This window comes from Geospiza fortis, unplaced genomic scaffold (genome assembly GCF_000277835.1).
Source record: "Geospiza fortis unplaced genomic scaffold, GeoFor_1.0 scaffold1047, whole genome shotgun sequence".
NCBI classification, from domain to species: domain Eukaryota; kingdom Metazoa; phylum Chordata; class Aves; order Passeriformes; family Thraupidae; genus Geospiza; species Geospiza fortis.
In genome coordinates, this window is record NW_005054589.1 from 53146 (window position 1) to 71146 (window position 18001).

The 18001-nt window shown below is 42.9% G+C and overlaps 1 protein-coding gene across 1 annotated transcript in view; it reads left to right on the plus strand.

Moving 5' to 3' along the window:
- EPHB6 (EPH receptor B6) overlaps nucleotides 1-18001 on the plus strand; it is a 66391-nt gene that overhangs the window by 27831 nt on the left and 20559 nt on the right. Inside the window, exons 3-6 of the mRNA XM_005429957.2 lie at nucleotides 974-1038; nucleotides 3496-4192; nucleotides 16672-16827; nucleotides 17837-17958. Coding sequence (XP_005430014.1) covers nucleotides 974-1038; nucleotides 3496-4192; nucleotides 16672-16827; nucleotides 17837-17958 — 1040 coding nt within the window. The remainder of the gene's footprint in view (nucleotides 1-973; nucleotides 1039-3495; nucleotides 4193-16671; nucleotides 16828-17836; nucleotides 17959-18001) is intronic.

The following is an 18001-nucleotide window of genomic DNA, read 5'->3' on the forward strand; positions in this document are numbered from 1 at the left end:
GCCAATTGATTTATACAGTATATATCAACACATGTAAATACCTATTCAACTGAGTAATTTTCTTATTCTGTGTCCTAAGTATACAGAGTGAAGAGCACATGCTTGCATATCACAGGGGTCTCAGACCCTGACATTCTCTTTTGGAGAATACTTTGTTTATAGTTTGGACTGTCAAAATCTCTTTTGTGTTTCTTTGTACCCAAGCAGAGAATAATTGCCCAAGAGCAGTTAAGGCTGGTATCTGATCTGTCTGCAGTAGTAGATTCAATAACAATGGAAATGCAGACTAGTTGTGGGAATAAACCAGGCCTGTGAAGTTCTGCATGTACCCTACTCTTGAGCAGTGTAATAATGCAACAGATTATTTAATACTGTAATTCCTTATAATGTAATTATAATTCCTAATACTGTAATTGTTTAATAATTTAATTCCCAGCTCCAGAACAAAATCAATCCATTACAGGATCATTTGGGTCATAAACTCCCAAAGAAATTTGGTTCCAGAGCTGGGAACAAACATGCTTTGGCCTTGTGTCCACACTTACATGTGCAGATAAAATGGGCAACCATAGTTCTAATGAGAGTGGCATGCATTCATGTAGCTCATCTTGTGTCCCACCTTTTCCTTTCCAAAAAGAGTGGAGCCTCATCTGAACTGCTCATTATGATAACTCTGCACCATGCTGTCAGTGTGCTTATACTTTGCCTGGGAAAGTCAGGTGGGAAAATTGCCAAGCAACTTGAGAATCATGAGTTAGCATGATTATGTGCCCAGTGCCTCTGCCTTTGTCTTGATCTTTCTTAATTTATTAGTATGGACGTAACCTGTCATATTTAGTCTCAAAACATGAATGTTTATTTTTGTTGTATGGAAGTCCTTTACAAGACAATCTTGAGAGGAACAGATAAGATTTTAGTCTGACTTGGAATAGCACAAAATACTTTTTTATTTAATTTTTTTAAATGCAAACAGAAATACTGCTGGATACAACTCAAGAGACCTCAGAGATTGGCTGGACTGCACATCCTTCTGATGGGGTAAGCATTTCCCTTGTCCCTCTTCTTGACCCTGTGTCTGCTGGGAAGACATGCATGCATCTGATGAAGAAAGGGAAACTGTGAGACTTGGTTTATGGATTTTGTACGTATGAAGAAATTTGAACACAGTGTGTTTTGCAAAGCCAGATTGTTAAGAGAGAACGGTGCTGAGTAGGATGCTATTGCCACATCCTTACCCTACTCCTTCACCTCTGCTCCAGAAATACTAAAGAGTTCTCCAGCCACCCCTCCAAATAGAATAGAATAGGATATTTCAGTTGGAAGGTACCTACAACAATCACCTAGTCCAGCTGCCTAACCACTTAAGGGCTGACCAAAAGTTGAAGCATGTAATAAAGGCCACTGTCAAATGTCTCTTACACACTGACAGGCTTGGGGCATTGACCACATCTCTAGGAAGCCTGTTCCAGTATCTGACCACCCTCTAGGTAAAGAAATGTTTCCTGATGTCAATTTTGAACTTCCCCTGAGGCAGATTTGAACCATTCCCGTGCATCCTATCATGGATCAAGGAGAAGAGATTAGCACTTCCCTCTCCAATTCTTCTCCTCAGGGAGCTGCCGGGCAAGGGGGTCACCCCTCAGCCTCTCTTCTCCACATTGGACAAACCCAGAGCCCTCAGCCACTCCTCCCAGGACACACCTTCCAGCCTGTTCTCCAGCTTTGTTTCCCCCCTCTGCACACATTCAGAGACTTTCCCACCCCTCTGGAGTGGTGGTGCCCAGAGCTGCCCCCAGCACTCCGGGTGAGGCCGCAGCAGCGCTGAGCACAGCAGATGATGGATGATCCCTGCTCTGCCCGGCTGTGCTCTGTGTTTGATGCCCCCAGGACACGGTTCCTGCCCTCTGGGCTGCCCGGGCACGCCCTGCCGACTCTCACTGAGCTGCTGCTGCCCCCAGCACCCCCAGGGCCCTCCCTGCAGGGCGTTCTGCAGACACTCCTGTCACAGTTTGTACTTGTGCCTGCAGTTACTCCATCCCAGGTGCAGAATCTGGCACTTGTTCTTGTTAAGTTTTGTGCCACGAATGATTGCCCAATGCTCCCGTGGTGTACAAACATTTCAGTTGTGCTCCTGAGCTCTTCATGCTCCCAGGAGCAGCATACACAATCCCAGCTGGCACTGCCATCCTAGGTCTATGCCATGACAGCCCTTGGTTTACCTTCAGCTCTCCTGGTGGTATGCCCTTCCTTCATCAATTATAGATTAAATCTCTCAATCAGTTCCCCCAGTTTATGAACAAAGATACATTTCTTCAATCAGGACGCTGGATCCTGTCATGTCCCAACACACCCTGTGTCTCAGAGATTTTTCAGTGGTTACGAACCCAAGCATTTTGGCAGAGCCACCAGTCCTGAAGCCAGTATTGGTGTCTCAGCATGATTTGTTTCTTTCAAATGTGCCTTACTGCTACTGACAAGATTGAGAAAAACACTACCTGTGCTCCTGATTTTTTTAACATTTCGTCCAGGGTCCTGAAAACTCTTGATCAACTTTGCACTTTTTGTTGGGACATTATTTGTACCCATGTGAAAAAGCAGGTGTGGATAGTAGTCTGAAGGCTGTACTCAGCTCTTCCATCATCTGGTGACATTGCTAAACTGGGGCCCAGGGAGACAGCACTTGCCTGAAAAGATGTTCGATCAGTAAAAGGGTGCTTCTGTTTCACACAGGAGGGAGTCACTAATGACTGTAACTTGGTGTTGTTTCTTCTTGGCAAATGGTCTTAATGCAGATCTTATTGTGAGAAATCGGTTGGTCAGACCTTCATGAGAATGCTTGAGCAGGTTCCTTCTCTTCTGTTTCACTATGCACGTCCTCTATCGTACCCAGGGCCTTGTGCCTATTCTGTAAAGCTTGTTGAGAGGGTAAGGAGGGTTTTGTCATACAGCTTTGTAAAGGAACCTGCTTCTACCCCTCCTTATCCCTCCCTTGTGCGTTCTGCAGGCACAAACCAGATCTAGACCTGCCCCTGTAGTGGCCGTGGTGATAAGAAATGTCAGAACACAGCTCTCACTGTGGTAAAGCTAGGTAGAAGGGACTTATGCTTTAATGTGTTCTCCAGAGAACAGTGTCTTTTGCTCTGTCTCATTTGTTTGTATCATTTGTTTTGTCTCTGGAGATAAGAGATGGGAAGATAGGAAGGAAGAAAGTGTGACTCTCGCATTTTAAGATTCTCGATGTCGTGTGGCCAAGTTTGCATGATTTATGTTTTCTGTCACAACAATTCTTACTTCAGAGCTTTGACTGCTCTTCTTTACAGGGTCATACTCTGTCTAGAAGGCTCTGCTGCACATAGCATAAACAAGTTCAAATCTCATCATAGACATGGCAAGGAGAGGGGGATGACAAAGACCTGTCCTGTATTTTTGGTGCAGTTGAATACTGAATCAATTTTTTTATTCCTGTTTCTTTTTTCTCCTCTATATCCATTGTAGTGGGATGAGGTAAGTGTCCTGGATGACAAGAAGCGCCTGATCCGAACCTTTCAAGTGTGCAACGTGGCTGAACCAGGTCAGAATAACTGGCTGCGCACTCACTTCATAGAGCGGCGCGGGGCCCACCGCGTCCACGTCCGTCTCCGCTTCTCCGTGAGGGACTGCGCCAGCATGCGCACTGTGGCCTCTTCCTGCAAGGAGACTTTCACACTCTACTACCACCAGTCGGAGACTGACATTGCCTCTCAGGACATGCCAGAGTGGCGTGAGGGCCCCTGGACCAAAGTGGATACTATTGCAGCTGATGAAAGCTTTTCCCAGGTGGACAGCACTGGGAAGGTGGTCAAGATGAATGTAAAAGTACGTAGCTTTGGGCCACTCACCAAGCATGGCTTCTACCTGGCCTTCCAGGATTCGGGAGCCTGCATGTCCTTGGTGGCCGTCCAGGTCTTTTTCTACAAGTGCCCAGCTGTGGTGAAAGGGTTTGCCTCGTTTCCTGAAACGTTTGCTGGCGGGGAGAGGACCTCACTGGTGGAGTCCCCGGGGACATGTGTACCCAACGCTGAAGAGACGAGCACGACGGGGTCCTCAAGTGTTCGGCTGCACTGCAATGGAGAAGGGGAGTGGATGGTGGCCATTGGACGATGTACCTGCAAAGCTGGCTACCAGCCTGTGGATGATGAACGAGCCTGCCAAGGTGAGAGAACTTTTTTCCTCTTCCCCTTAGGCAGCAATTTTTTCAATGGTTCTCTTTGTCAGCAATATTTGGCCCTAGCCAAAATTTCACAGAGCTGGGAGAGTAAATAATTTCTCATAGAGATCACCTTGTAGCAGCCTCTTCTCACACATTTAGCTCCTCCGACTGGAGTTGGAGTGACCATCTGTCCTGGTTTAGGAATGGTGTTCTCCAATTTGGTATTGCTAAAACCACGCTGCCACTCGCTCTCCCTCCAGTTGGAAGCACAAAAGACAAAGATCATCAGTTATGATAAGAACAGTTTACTGGAAACAGCAATGAGATAATAAAATGAACAGTAACAACAACAATATTAACAACAAAAGGTGTAAGACAGATGATTTACATGGGAAGTGACAATAAACAAATACTGATCTGATTGATTCTCTACAACACAGAAAGGTTTTCTCCCAACAGAAAGGAATGCTCTTTTCCTTGGAGTGTGAGTGCCTTCCCTCCACCCCTGTCAATGATAAGAGGTGGTGTAGAGTAACATCTGTTCCTGGTTACACCCCCACAGCCATACCCACTCTCAGCTAATGCAAGAGATTGTCCTTGTCCTGGCCAAAACCAGGACACCACTGCTTGCTGCTAGGAATATGGTTGGAAGCTCCACTCAGGCCTTAGTTACAGCTGCCACCAGAGACAGTACTGAGGGTACTTACACAGATCTAGCAGGAGCTGTCACTAGCCAGATCTACCATAATTCCGCTTCTTTACCAAGAGGCAGCAGCATTAGAAGGAAGATGCCACATGGAGGAGAGCTGAGCCCAGAGCTAATACACTCTCTGTCCTAGTTATTTTGGGCCTTTTTGCTAGTGTATAGTAATAAAATAAAAAAAGGGGAAAGGGCAGCAGACTGATCATGGGAGAGGGAAAATGTGGCTCTGTGAGCCTGTCCTGACTAGAAAAAGCAGTCACAATGATATCATCATTACCAATAATGTACTCTCTGCTCCAGGGCGAATGGTATTTCTGTGATATGTTTGTCGGAGGAAGTAGAGTACATTACATGTCACCCAGAAGTGATATTGGGCTAAAATCTGGCCAAGCCTGAGCACCCAGTCTAATGTCATGACTGTGTTCCTGTCTTAAGCTTAGGACAGTCCATTAGAGCAAACTGCTTATGTTGGTTGTATAATTTGTGTATGATGTTCTTCTGGTGCTTCCTTTAACACGCATCTACTCAAAATCTCTCAGCAGTCTAAAATGTTGCTGCGCTGCACTTAGTACTCTAAGAGATAAAAGTCACATGGAACACAGTTTTGGCTCCAGACAAAATTTAAAAGTTGGATTTATTCAAGCAAGAGTTCAACTCGGACATGGAATGTACAAATACTCTGGTTAACACCAGAGTGCAAATGCAATGAATAATTGATGTTGTCAATATTACCTTAAATTCCTGCTTCATGAAGTGATTTGGGTCATGCAAAATAGCTTTATTAAAATACAGGTCATTGTACTGGAAACTTAAAAAGCAATTAAAATTTATAAGTGCTTTTCATTTGTTTAAACTTTGAGAATAATTAAAATATGTGTGCCTTTTTATCCTGCGCATTCTGAGAGAAATGTAACTACATTCATTTAGTACTGCTTCAGAGACAGTAAGCTCTGACGTAGAGCAGCTCTGTATGGCACTAAATTTGTTGTGTGCATCAGTAGCATGACTAGTTTACAGTCTAAATAAACTGCCAGTCAATAATTTAGTTTCAAATAGTAGTCTTAAGCAGTCAAAAAAAAAAAAAAGAAAGAAAGAAATTTGGCTTGCCAAATAAAAACAAGGATTTAAAAAAAAAAAAAGTCTTCCATTTTCCATGGTATTCAGTGAAAAGCTGATGCTTCCTTGCAGCCTCATTGTCACAGAAGCTGGAGACAGATGAAAATGGTTAATATGATATGGAATAACTGAAATAATGACAGTCTATCAAGCTACAAAAGTCAGTTCCTATGATTTACTTCCTGAGATTCCATGAGCAGCCTGGAGCAGCCAATGACAACCAAATATGAACCATAATGTTAAAGGGTATTCTTTCCTCCTCATGTTTCTTGTAAACTCTTCTGGCTTGATCATCCTTCCCAATCTCTTCTCCTGCTAACAACATGTTGCTGTCCTGTCTGAATGAAGACACATTCAGCTCGTGTCCCCTTGCTTGGTGTTTCTCTTCATGGAGTCCTCTCCAGCCCTTCTCCTCTGTGTTGTGTTCTCCTTTCCTAAGAACAGATGTCCACCCTGACACAGAGCAGCCACAGTGTTCTAGAAGAAACACAGAACAAAAGCAATAGCTCAAGGGCAGATTTCTACTGATGATAATGCAGAGAGGTGTTCTTAATAAGACTGAAGAATCAACCAAGGATAAGAAGGAGAAGCAAGTTTCCTTTTTACACTTTGGTAGAAGAATGTGTGGGCATTGCCTTCCCCCTCACCATATGCAAGCCTGTGGAGTCCTTCCTGGACCAGCTGTTATCTCTTTATTTAGAACAACAAATCTGCCAAGAGCCATTCTGAGCAGATAGATAGAAAGCCTTTCTTTTCCCCCTGCCCCCTATCATGATTTAAGGTACTTTCTTTCCTTATTTTTATAAGACTGCCTGCTCTGTGTTACTATGTGGCAGATTTCTCCAGCTAAATAGAAGAGTGAAACAGCAACCTTTAGCAAGCCCTTTGGGTGATGTGGGGTGCAATCTGCGTGGGATTCACTTTTCACTTCATCTGATTAGATTTGTCATGCTGAACAGTCAAAAATGAGAATGGCAGTTTACAGAGGAAAAAAGAAGTTTGGGACCTTAGTTCCTTTTCTTTCTGTAGATGTATGCACACAGGGTGCCTTGCCATGCAAAATCATATAGGATTTAGATTACCAGATGCTTTTGAAAATAATATTTAGAATTTATGATGGGGACATTTTAAAAAATATATTTTAAATGACAGTGTAGACAAAAAAGAGAAGAGGAATAACTGCCTGATAAAGTGCTAAGCTGACTTCCAAATAAAGAAGGACTCAGCTCTGGACAGAGCTGAGCTGATTAGCCATGTGTGTGGCACCTCTGTACATACTTAACCAGAGGCAGAAAACACCAGCCAGAAAGAGGAGGAGGTAACAAGTTTGGAGTGAAAAGCTTTAAGCTGAACTTGGGAGAGGAGGAGGAAAGGTGTTGGTTTAATGTTTGTTTTTGTTTTCTCATTACCCAAATCTATGTTAATCAGCAATAAATTAAATTTCCCCAAGCCAAGTCTGTCTTGCCTGCGACAGTAATTGGTAAACAAGCTCCCTGTCTTTATAACTTCTTTACCTCTGCCCACGAGCTTTCTCATCCAATTTTCTCCCTATGTCTTGCTGAGGAGGGAGAGTAAGAGGGTGGGCATTTGAGTGTTTACCAAGGTTAGCCATCGACATGGCTGCTTCTCCTCTCTTCTTTCTCTGGATGTTTGTTTCTAAGAGTACTTAGCAAGCAAAAGGTCTGCCTGTCATCTGTAGTTGATGTAAGGATTCCATAAAATTGCCCATGTCCTTTGGTATATGCAGTCCCTTCTGATTGCAGAAGGAATCACATCTGTATTACTGATAACTACAGGAGCAAGCAACTGTGCACGGCACTGTTGGAGGTCTCATTTGGGAAGAATATTGTATGATTATTTTTGTGTTACTGAAAAATGCCCTTTCTCATCATCTTGAATAAACCTTTTTCAGTGTGTGAGGCTAAAAGAATGTTAAGATCTATGTTAAAATAAAAGATTTGATAGTTTGCTAAAAATATGCACATACTAGTAGCAAAGGGAAAAAAGAGCACAATAAGGTCTTCTTAAATTTTAATCACTTAAAGGATGCTTCTTTTAAAACCACAGGATAATTTATGTTGCAGGGACTTGTGAAAGTCATCTGCTCCAACCCCACGCTCAAAGCAGGACCAAATTGGGTTAGGTCACTCAAGGCCCGTTCTACTCTAGTTTTAGTTATTACTGAAGATGAAGATTACACAATGTCCCTGGGCAACTGTTCCAATATTTGACAACACCCATGGTGAAATTACTTTTTCCTATGTAGAAGAAGGTTTTAGTAAGATGTAGTAAGAGGTTATTACAGCTTGTGTCTGTTATCTCATGTTCTGCCACCTCGTGCCTACACCTTCATCATATCCTCCCATTAGGTGGCTGATGACAGCTGTAAGCTCCCGCCCCACAGCCTGCTCTGCTTCAAACCCAGTGTCTTAGCCTCTCCTGGGTAAGAGCTTTAATTTCAAGGTAAACTCACAGCTGACAACAATGTTTGGTGCCTTGATCTAGATTACCTTTTTCAATTTTTTTTTTCTTCCATACTGCTCCCTTCATTAGCTTCTTGAGCCTCCTTCTGCTACTTGCATATACATTTTGGTGCTTTTCAAGTAGTTTGCTTCTTTTCCTGTATCAAGTGCTTGCTGTCTACTCATATTCTGTCCTACCCTGCCCAAATATTTCCTCTCGTGTTTTTGCCTTTTTTTTCCCTCACACAACCCAGTCCCTGGCAGTTCTCCCACATATAATTAGGCAGTAATTGCTTCAGCTCCACCTCTTTTACCTAAAAAATCCCTTACTCAACTGATCTCCTATCAACAGTTAAGCAGGAAAGAGTTCTTCATTTATTTTATCTCAGTTGATTTGATGCTCTTCTTCAAGACTCAAAAGGCACACTTTTCTCTCCTTATGTTTCTTTCATTTTCCAGTCTCTCTTTCCCACCCAAACAGTTGTAGTAAGTGTGAAACTCTAGATCAACCCAGGGCCCTATTGCATCACTATGCCTGGCTTCTATTGCAGGCTGATCCCACCTTATTCAGAACAAGATGCAAGATGCACAGTAGCAGTTGCTGTGGAATAGCCTGGCCCAGTAGGAATTTACTACCACCAGAAGCAAGCCATAGATATATTTATGGGAAGGGGAGGGGGGAAGAAGTGTTTTATCTAAAAGACACTACAGTTTTTATTTTCTAGTGTGTATTCTGCATGCTAATTATGCTATATTTCTAGCATTTTGAGAAATGCATTGTCTAAATATCTGCATCATGATTCTACAGTATTATTGGTTGCTAACTCCTTTCCCTCATCCTGCCCTCTAAGTGCCAAACTCCATCCCTTTACCTAGGAGTCATTCTCATTTGAAGCCCTCTCTAGGTCTGCACATCCAATTTTCCCTAGGCCTTAAAATCATCTGTGTCCACTCATCCTTCTCAGGTTGACTCCAGTTCCAGCTTTGACACTGTTCATTTTCAATACTCTGACATTTAGTATTTATTCTTGCTGCCCCATAGTACACCTGGGAGCAGAACTCCTATACAAGATACAGGTCACTTGCTTTAGTCAAGAAGAGAGCAATTTTATCCTCTTCTAAATGTCTTCTTGTGTCTCAGTTCAGCTCCAAGTCATATCTGCATACAAAAAGTCAGTGTCACCTGTATCACATTCCCTAAAGTCACTGCTGGGTGTACCTAAAGCTCTGGTGAAGTTCCCAGTTGCCTTTCTTGGTCCTTCTCCTCTTGCTGCATTTTGCTTAGTTATCCAGATATTTCCTCTCTGCCCTTACTGTCCAAGTGAGCTTTTTAATGCCTCTTTCTCTACCTCTTTGGTTCTTGCTCTGTCCTTTCTTCATTTTCATTTTCTTTACCCCTCTCCCTACTGCCACTCCATGATCCCAGCACTCTTCTCTGCTGGTTTTGCTATTTGTTATTGCTAGAAGTCTGTCAGAAGCTGCTCATCTGGCCTCCCAGGTGGAACTTGTCTCTGGTGAGCAGTCAGGCAAACACAGGCAACACAGGGGCGAGTGGTGTAGGGGAAGCTGAGGAAAACTGGGTCAGTGTCTGAGATGAGCTGTGCCCAGCTGAACTGTTGTGGCATTCTGACACTGTGCCAAGATACGAAAAACGACTGAGACAAGCTGAGGGAAAAGCGCTTGCGCGCTCCAAACTCTGCCTTCTCCTTTCATAGTAGGCTTGACTTGATGGGAAGTGACAGCTTGCTCTGCCCCCTGAGGTGGTAGCTCTGCAACCCTCTGTCCCTGCATCCGATATTGTGAATCAATCAGAGCTAGATCTGTGTTTTCTTGGAAAGTCCTGGTGCTGGGGGATGGTAAGTTGCACTATCCCCAGTGACAAGGACTGTGGCTTAGCTGGTGTTCCTGTTTTGTGTGAGGTTGTTCTGCAGGAACACTGTGGAGGTGTTTCAGGAGAAGCTCCTCTTGTTCAGGCTTTCTCTGGGATGGTCCTGAAGTGATATTGTTCACTAAAGAAAAACATCCTAGTCCTGGTGGCAGTGGGCCTGCTGCAGTCTGAACATTTGTTAGGACTGTCTCCAGTGAGCACAGTCATCTGCAGAGGTTGTAGGACCACGGCAAGTGGACCTGATGCCATGATGTGCAGTAAGAAGGGAATGCAAGGTAAGATAATTCAGAAACAAATGAGAGATAGATTCTGTCTGTGTGTACGAAGACAGCCCTAGGCTCACTGTAAGTGCTTGAATAAGAGGAAGTGGCTTTTGCCTATTTAGATTGCCAGGGAATTTTTTCTCTTTCCTCCTGACTTGACTTTCGATATACTATTTATAGTGACTGGACTGAGGCAATGCCAGGAAAAGCTCCATGTCCTGGGAACAATTATTATTGCTATCTGTGGGCTAAAGTCCTGAATGCTATGGGCAGCCTATCTTAGACAATTCTGGAAAGGGATAAAGGTTCTTGTGAATGTAAGCAACTCTCTGACTGGATGCAGAGGCAGGGTTCAGGTGGAAGCAGAAAGTTTGTGATAGCTGCAGTGCCTGCCTTTCGTAGGCATTCTTTAGCTTCTTGTAGCTTGAGGCCAGTTAGTGTCTATTTTATTCAGTCCAGCCATTTTGGCCAAAATTACAGATGTAAAATATAAGCAACAAAAAACTTAGGCCATAGCATTATTTTTCCAACTATATTTTATTAGGAAGGTGAGAGAGATGTGAATCATGTTTAATCACTGTAAATCTGCTTTGCTTGCAGTATGCTATGTGATTTCATTTTGCTGTTTTTCTTCTGGAAATAGAAATACCCAGGGGCAGAATGAGAGTTTCAAAGCATGATTGTTTCTCTATATCTGCCATCCCTCCTGGAAATAACAACGTGAGATTATAGGTTTATGTAGTAATTATTTTTTTCACTAGACAATAAAAAATAATCACTGTGGAGAGATCTTTCCCTCCTAAGTTGCTCAGTATTCCACTCCATAGTTCTTCGGGTGCAATTTCTGTAATGTGAGTATAACTGGGCAAGCAAATCCCTCCCTTATTGCTTTTCTTCACACTTTTCTGTCTTGTTTAAAGTCTTTTTTTAGGCCCTTCCCTCCAAGGGAACCTGACAATCCTATTCTCATTTCACTTCTGAACATCTGAAATGAGATGTAGTCTAATGTCAAGAACTTTCCATTCATTGTTCCTTGTCCACCCACCCACAATCATGTATGTGATGAATGATCTGGCAGTGAGGCAACCAAGGCCATAGGGCTCTATCCACACATTTTAATTGGCTTATGTTTAAGGGAAAACAAAGAATAGCTGAACTTGGAAGAGATCTCTGGAGTACACCTTAACCCCTCCCTGCAGAAGCAGGGCCATCTCTAGGAAGTAGCCAAGCAGTAGGTCCAGACTATTTTTTAATTTCTCTATGGGAGGATACTCTACAACCCCTCTGGGTAATCTGCTTCAGTGCTTGGTCACCCTCATGGTAAAAAACTGCTTCGTTGTGTTCAGAGGAAACCTGCTGTGTTTCAGTTTGTGCTCTTCACCTCTGGGCCTGTCACTGAGAAACACTGAAAAGAGCCTGGCTCTGCCCTCTTCACTTCCTCCCTTTAACTATTTATGCTCGTTCATGAGATTGCTGGAAGCCTTCTCCTCCCCATGCTGAGCAGTCCCATCTCTATCAGCCTCTCCTCCTGTGGGAAATATTCCATCCCCTTCATCATCTTTATGGCCCTCTGCTGGATTCTCTCCAATATGTTAACGTCTCTAGTGTGCTGGGGAGCCCAAAACTCAGCACGGTTTAGTGTTGAGCCTAAAACTCAACACAGTTTAGTGTTGAGTTTCCAAGTGTACCCTCACCAAAGCTGAGTAGAAGCCAAAGATCATCATCTTTGCTGCAGAATTCCCCGAGGTGTCCAGAACCTAGAGTTCCTAAAGGCTGGTCTTGCTAGTTAAGACTGGTGTGAAGAACTTGTCCTGTGTCACCCAGCAGTTGACCCATATTTTCTCTAGTCTTCCTTGAGCCACTTCTGTTCTTAGAGAAACCCTTCTCACTTTTGACATCCTGTGCCAGATGTGATTCCAGGTAGACTTTGGCTTTCCTAGCCATGTGTCTACGTGTTTGGACAATGCTTCTGTGTTCCTCTCAGGCTACCTGTCCGTGCTTCTGCCTCCATATACTTCCTTTCTGTTCTAGGAGCTCTGTTCAAACATGCAGGCCTGTTGGCATTTTTTGCCTGAATTTGTGCTTGTTGGGATGGAGTGCTTTTGCACCTGGAAGAGATTTTCCTTGCACATGAACTAGTTTCTTTGAGTCACTCTTCACTCCAGGGTGTTATCCCACGGGACTCCTCCAGATCACCCAAGTGGTCACATCTGCTTGTCCTTGAGTTCAGTGTTGTGAACTTGCTCTTTGCTCTGGTCACTGCACTCTGGATCTTTAACTCCACCATGTCATGGTCACTCTAGCAAAAGCTGCCTTCAGCCCTCACATCACCAGTGAGCCCTTCCTTGCTTGTGAGCATCAGGTCCAGGGGGGCACCTCCCCTCATTGCCTCCTCAATTATTGCTTGAGTCAGAAAGTAGTTCCTGATCCTTTCCAGGAACTTCCTCGAACCCTTACGCCCTGTTGTGTTCCTCCTCCAGTATAGTAGGCTGGTTGTAGTCCCCCTTGAAGATCCGTGCCTCTGAATGGGAGGCTAATTCCAGCTGTCAGCTCTGAGCTCCATGCAGTTTTTCACAGGTAAACATCGAATGCCATGTGGTGTAGCCAAGACATCAGTCTGCTCTGGTCTAGCACACAGGACATGTGAGCATATTACTTCTCCATCCAGTTTTTCACAGGTAAACATCGAAGCACACAGGACATGTGAGCATATTACTGAAATTTGTTTATTGGTTGAACAGCTGCAGTGAAGTTTTGTTTCTTCAGTTCACTCAGCTCTAGTGGAGTGCATATTAATGAGCCGATGTGGCTGCTTCACTCTGCTTACGTTAAATAAAGGACGAGGGAGTATTTGGCCTGGAGATGTTGGAAGGAAGAGATGTAAATGGCAACTGTATCAAAATCACTTCAAAAACAGGCCAGGTTCCTTCTTAAATGTGGTTAGGCTTTTTGGGGTTTTTTGGATTTTTTTTTTGGTTTGGTTTGGTTTGGTTTGGTTTGGTTTGGTTTGGTTTTTTTTTTTTTGTCTACTGCTTGTATTTGAAGTTTTTCTCAGAAGCTTGCTACTTTAGTTGGTGGAAATATTCTTGTTTAAACCTGTAATTTACTGTGAAGTCACCTGTTCTCATGCTGTCATTACTCTTGAACCTAAATAAACAATTCTTCATTGAGTGACTCTTACAGTTCTGGGATTGCACTCAAAAATAGATGTGGCCTCATCTCTTAGGTAGCAAGGAGTCAGCTCAGTGTCACAAGACAGAAGGCATTGGACCCTGGGCAGTGCTTGGGGAGACAGCAATAACCTGCTTTTGCATGTGGTTCAGACCTATAATGCCAAGCACAGTGCATGGACAGTGAAATTAGGTTTTGTGAGGCAGTTAAGAACAGGTGTAAGTATTTGATCACTAGTGTTTGTTATACCTACCTGTTCCAGAGTGTTGTCCCTATAGCAGTGTACTGCATCAGTGATATAAGCAGATAGTATTGTTAGCCATTAGCTGGCACCATGTCCCTGTCCAGAAGCTTGTGTTCTTGCTCTGTATGTTGGTTGGTTGGTTTTACAAGCAGCTTTTGAATGTTTATGGTCACTTGGAGTGACTGCCCATAACATGGATGAAATCTTGCATGGCCTTTTAAGCAACAGAGGTGCTTTTAAGCCAATAGAGGTAGCTTACACAGACTGCTTTTCTTTACTGAGGTGGTGCTACACCATTTTGTTCCATTGCATAAAACCTACAGCGCTGCACTTGTGCTTACTACCTTTGGCTAATTCATCAACAGTGTGCCATCTCTGCAGACCTCACCCCTGCATCCCCAGGCTCAACAGCAAGTTGCCAGTAGATGTTAAAAGAACTCTGTAAAAATAGATGTTTATCTATTTTAACACAACATGTTTATTTTAAAATTAATTTTATTTACTAAACACCAGACAAATTCTTCATTCACAGCTTTGCTAACTTTCCATATGATTTGCAATTGGGCTAAAGGTGAATTTACCTGAAATCTTTTTGCACTGTCCTTGTAGGGTAAATATGGTTTTGTACTTCTGTACCCTCTACAGATTTCCCTTTAGCATCACATATGTGGCAGACACTACCATTACCTGTTCATTTTCATTATTGTGACTAGCAGCCAGGTGTCCTACTTGATATCAGGCTGTAATACTGAATGAAAGAAAATAACCGTTCTAGAGGGTCTGCCTTGACAAGTGCAATGAATCTATCATAAGTTCTAAGCCTCAGCAAAAGCTCAAGGAGTTTGATGCAAGAAAAAACAGATGAGGTAAAATTACTCTTTAGGAAACTAAAGCCATTCACATTAATTTCAGCATTCTCAAACTTGAAATAAAGAAAGATCCCTGAAATTTTGGTTGAATGACTTTGCAGTGTGTTGGATGAGAACTTCCCATTCATACTACTTGTAGTTTCAGTACAAATTCATTTGCCAAGAAATGTGAATATTATATTCTACATCTGTGGCTGTTAAGAGAGCCTAAAATTGAGTGAAAGGTGTGTAGTTTATGAAGTGGATAAAATCTTACATACTCTTTCTTGTCCATACAAACATATGGACGTATCTCTCCGTATGGGAATAATTTGATTTTCTGCTGGATAAAGGCCTGAAGACAAAGGCAGTTGCACTTTTCTTAACCATCATCCATCACATGAAAAATTACAGTTTCTTCTTCCCCTTTCCTTTCCAAATGGCAGTGTATCACACACTGAATGTTGTCGTTTTTTTGAGTGCTGGAAAGAAAAAATGTTCCCCTATCTAATAGCTATCATTCAGAGTTATTGAAGTCCTCTTTATGGTCTAGCCTGTTCCAGGACTGACCACTCTTATCTGTGTACATGTGGAGGTTGCTCTGTGCATCCTAGAAGAGTTTTGACAGAGAGGATGAAGTAATACAAGAGGCATAAACCTGATGGGACTCCACAGATGTTTTTGGCTGTTATTTCTGGACTGCACCTGTAGCCTCAAGGGGGATTGAACACATAGGATTCTGATTTCATATAACACCTCTATACAATATTCTTCTCTTACTTGCTTTGCTTTTTTTAGGTAATTTTTTGCTATCCTCAATCCATTGGAATATTCTGCTTGTTAGAATAGTTCTGCTCTTATCTGGGGTCTATCTGAAAGTTTCCCATTCCTTGTAAATGCTCTTTATTGTGAAATTAATGAACCAAATGTCTGCTGCAAATGAGCTTTCACCTGAGCTTGTTAGTCCATAAAATCTAAAAGAGCTGCATCTATTTATATAGAAAATCAGCTTTAGAAAACATACATAAAAGCAGTAAAAGCTGTATCCTAGCACTTCTATATAAGGTCCAAGCACATCCTATTAGGCATCTTTGCCAAACCTAGAATGTGCCATACTCCCATATTGTTAATAAATTATTTTTTCATTTTTCATTTTCTTTCCCTGTAGGATGGATTTCCATCCTTGTTTCAACTTGTTGCATATACATGTTCCTATGCATTTGCAGATTAAATTTGACTCATTAACATACTTTTATCCATTACTGGGAAGTTTTCAGACCTACAGGAAAAAAATAGGACTGCCAGTCTTAGTGTCTGCTCTTAGTTTTAATGCAAAATCAGCAATGATAGTGTATATTACTTTCAGCAATGAAACTGTTGTAGGCAGCATAAAAAATCCAATTTTGTGGCTGTGTTGGGTGTGAGGAAGGAGGTGTGGGTAACTGTTTGATATTTCAAGACAAATCGCTTGGCTGGGCTCCTTGGCTTCCCCAGTTTAAAAGTGCTTTGAGTGAATAATGAGAAGACAATTATTTGAGGTGGCCAAAGCTGTCTCAGGACTGGTTCTCTTTCATCTGTCAGTGAATCAATTTAAGCAATTACATACAGAATAAAATAAACTGTTTTGAAATGGCAACTTGGACAAAATATGCTCCATATAGAACTAAAACCAGCAGTAGCTCTATGCAAGAACTTCTCCCAGCAGCAGAAGTTAAATGTAAATTAGATTACAGTGTTTCTGAAATCTTAATTAATGATTTTCCTGCTTTTGCCTCTCCTCCTCTTAGCTTGTGCGCCTGGTTTCTTTAAAGTATCTGTGGGAGATGACCCCTGCCATCTGTGCCCTGCCCACAGCCACGCTCCACTGCCGGGTTCCCGGGAATGTGTGTGTCAGAACCGGTACTACCGATCTGCTTCGGACAATTCTGATGCTCCCTGCACTGGTAAGTGTTTGGATGAAATGTTTGAGAGCAAGAAGGGAAGTTAATGAGAGAGAAATGTCCCCAAATGATTTTCGGGGGGAGGGGGGTTGCAGTTCCCCTCTTCTCAAGACCATTGAAATAACCCAAAACTTCCCTTTGCTCCTGCACCTGACTACAGAGTGACGGTGAGAGTGATGATTCTTGGGTTTCATTACAGCCTTCAGAGGAAAATGTTCTGTAAATAATGTTTCCCTTACCCCTCCCTGTTACTGAGCTCAGCCTCTCTGTCCCTCCCCTTCCCATCTTGCTTTGTGTCTGTGCCCGGGTTTAGCAGTGCAATTCTGCTGCCTACTTCTACCTTTCTGAATTTTTCACTTCTTAGCTGCAGTGTCTTGTCCCATTCTCATCCCCATGCCTTCTTCTCACCCTCTGCATTTTCCTCCTTCTCTTCACTGTCTCTGTGCCATCAAGGGAAGTGTTGGATGCACAGAATGGGCACTTTTTCAGGTGTCAGAGTTTACCTCTGATGCCATTGAGGAATCTGGCTGGCACCAGGAATAATTGCAGGCAAAACTGGTATCCAGTTCCTGGAACAAATGCAATAGGTTAACTAAAGTCTGAGAAAGTTCAGAGATATTAGGTGCCAAAGGAGAGAATTACAGGTCTCAGTAGAGATAAATCTATACTAAGCTTGTGTGAAGTTTATAATTTCTAGGGATTGGCACTTCCCTAAACAATGGCTGTTCTTTTCGGGAAATTAAAATGTCACACCCTTGAAACAAAGACTCTTCTTTTTAATTTTGTTTGTCTAAAATGTGCTAATACAGTTGTTCCTTTGTTAATGTGTGTGCTTGATGTAGCAAAGAGTATGTTTTTCTTAGCCTTGCTCTAAGAAAGAAATGATGAAGAGTAAGAATGAGAAGAGGAAGCGACTTGTTCTTCTATTGTTTTCTCTTTGCTTTGCCTCCTGCCTTCCCACACCTCTCTCTCATTCTTTCCTGGGATTTTGATCCTTTGTTCTGCCCTCTAGGCATCCCCTCTGCTCCTCGTGACCTCAGCTACGAAATCGTAGGCTCCAACGTGCTGCTGACCTGGCGCCTCCCCAAGGACCTGGGCGGCCGCAAGGATGTTTTCTTCAACGTGATCTGCAAGGTGTGCCCGGCGGGCTCGGCGGGGCCGGGCGGGCGCTGCGGGG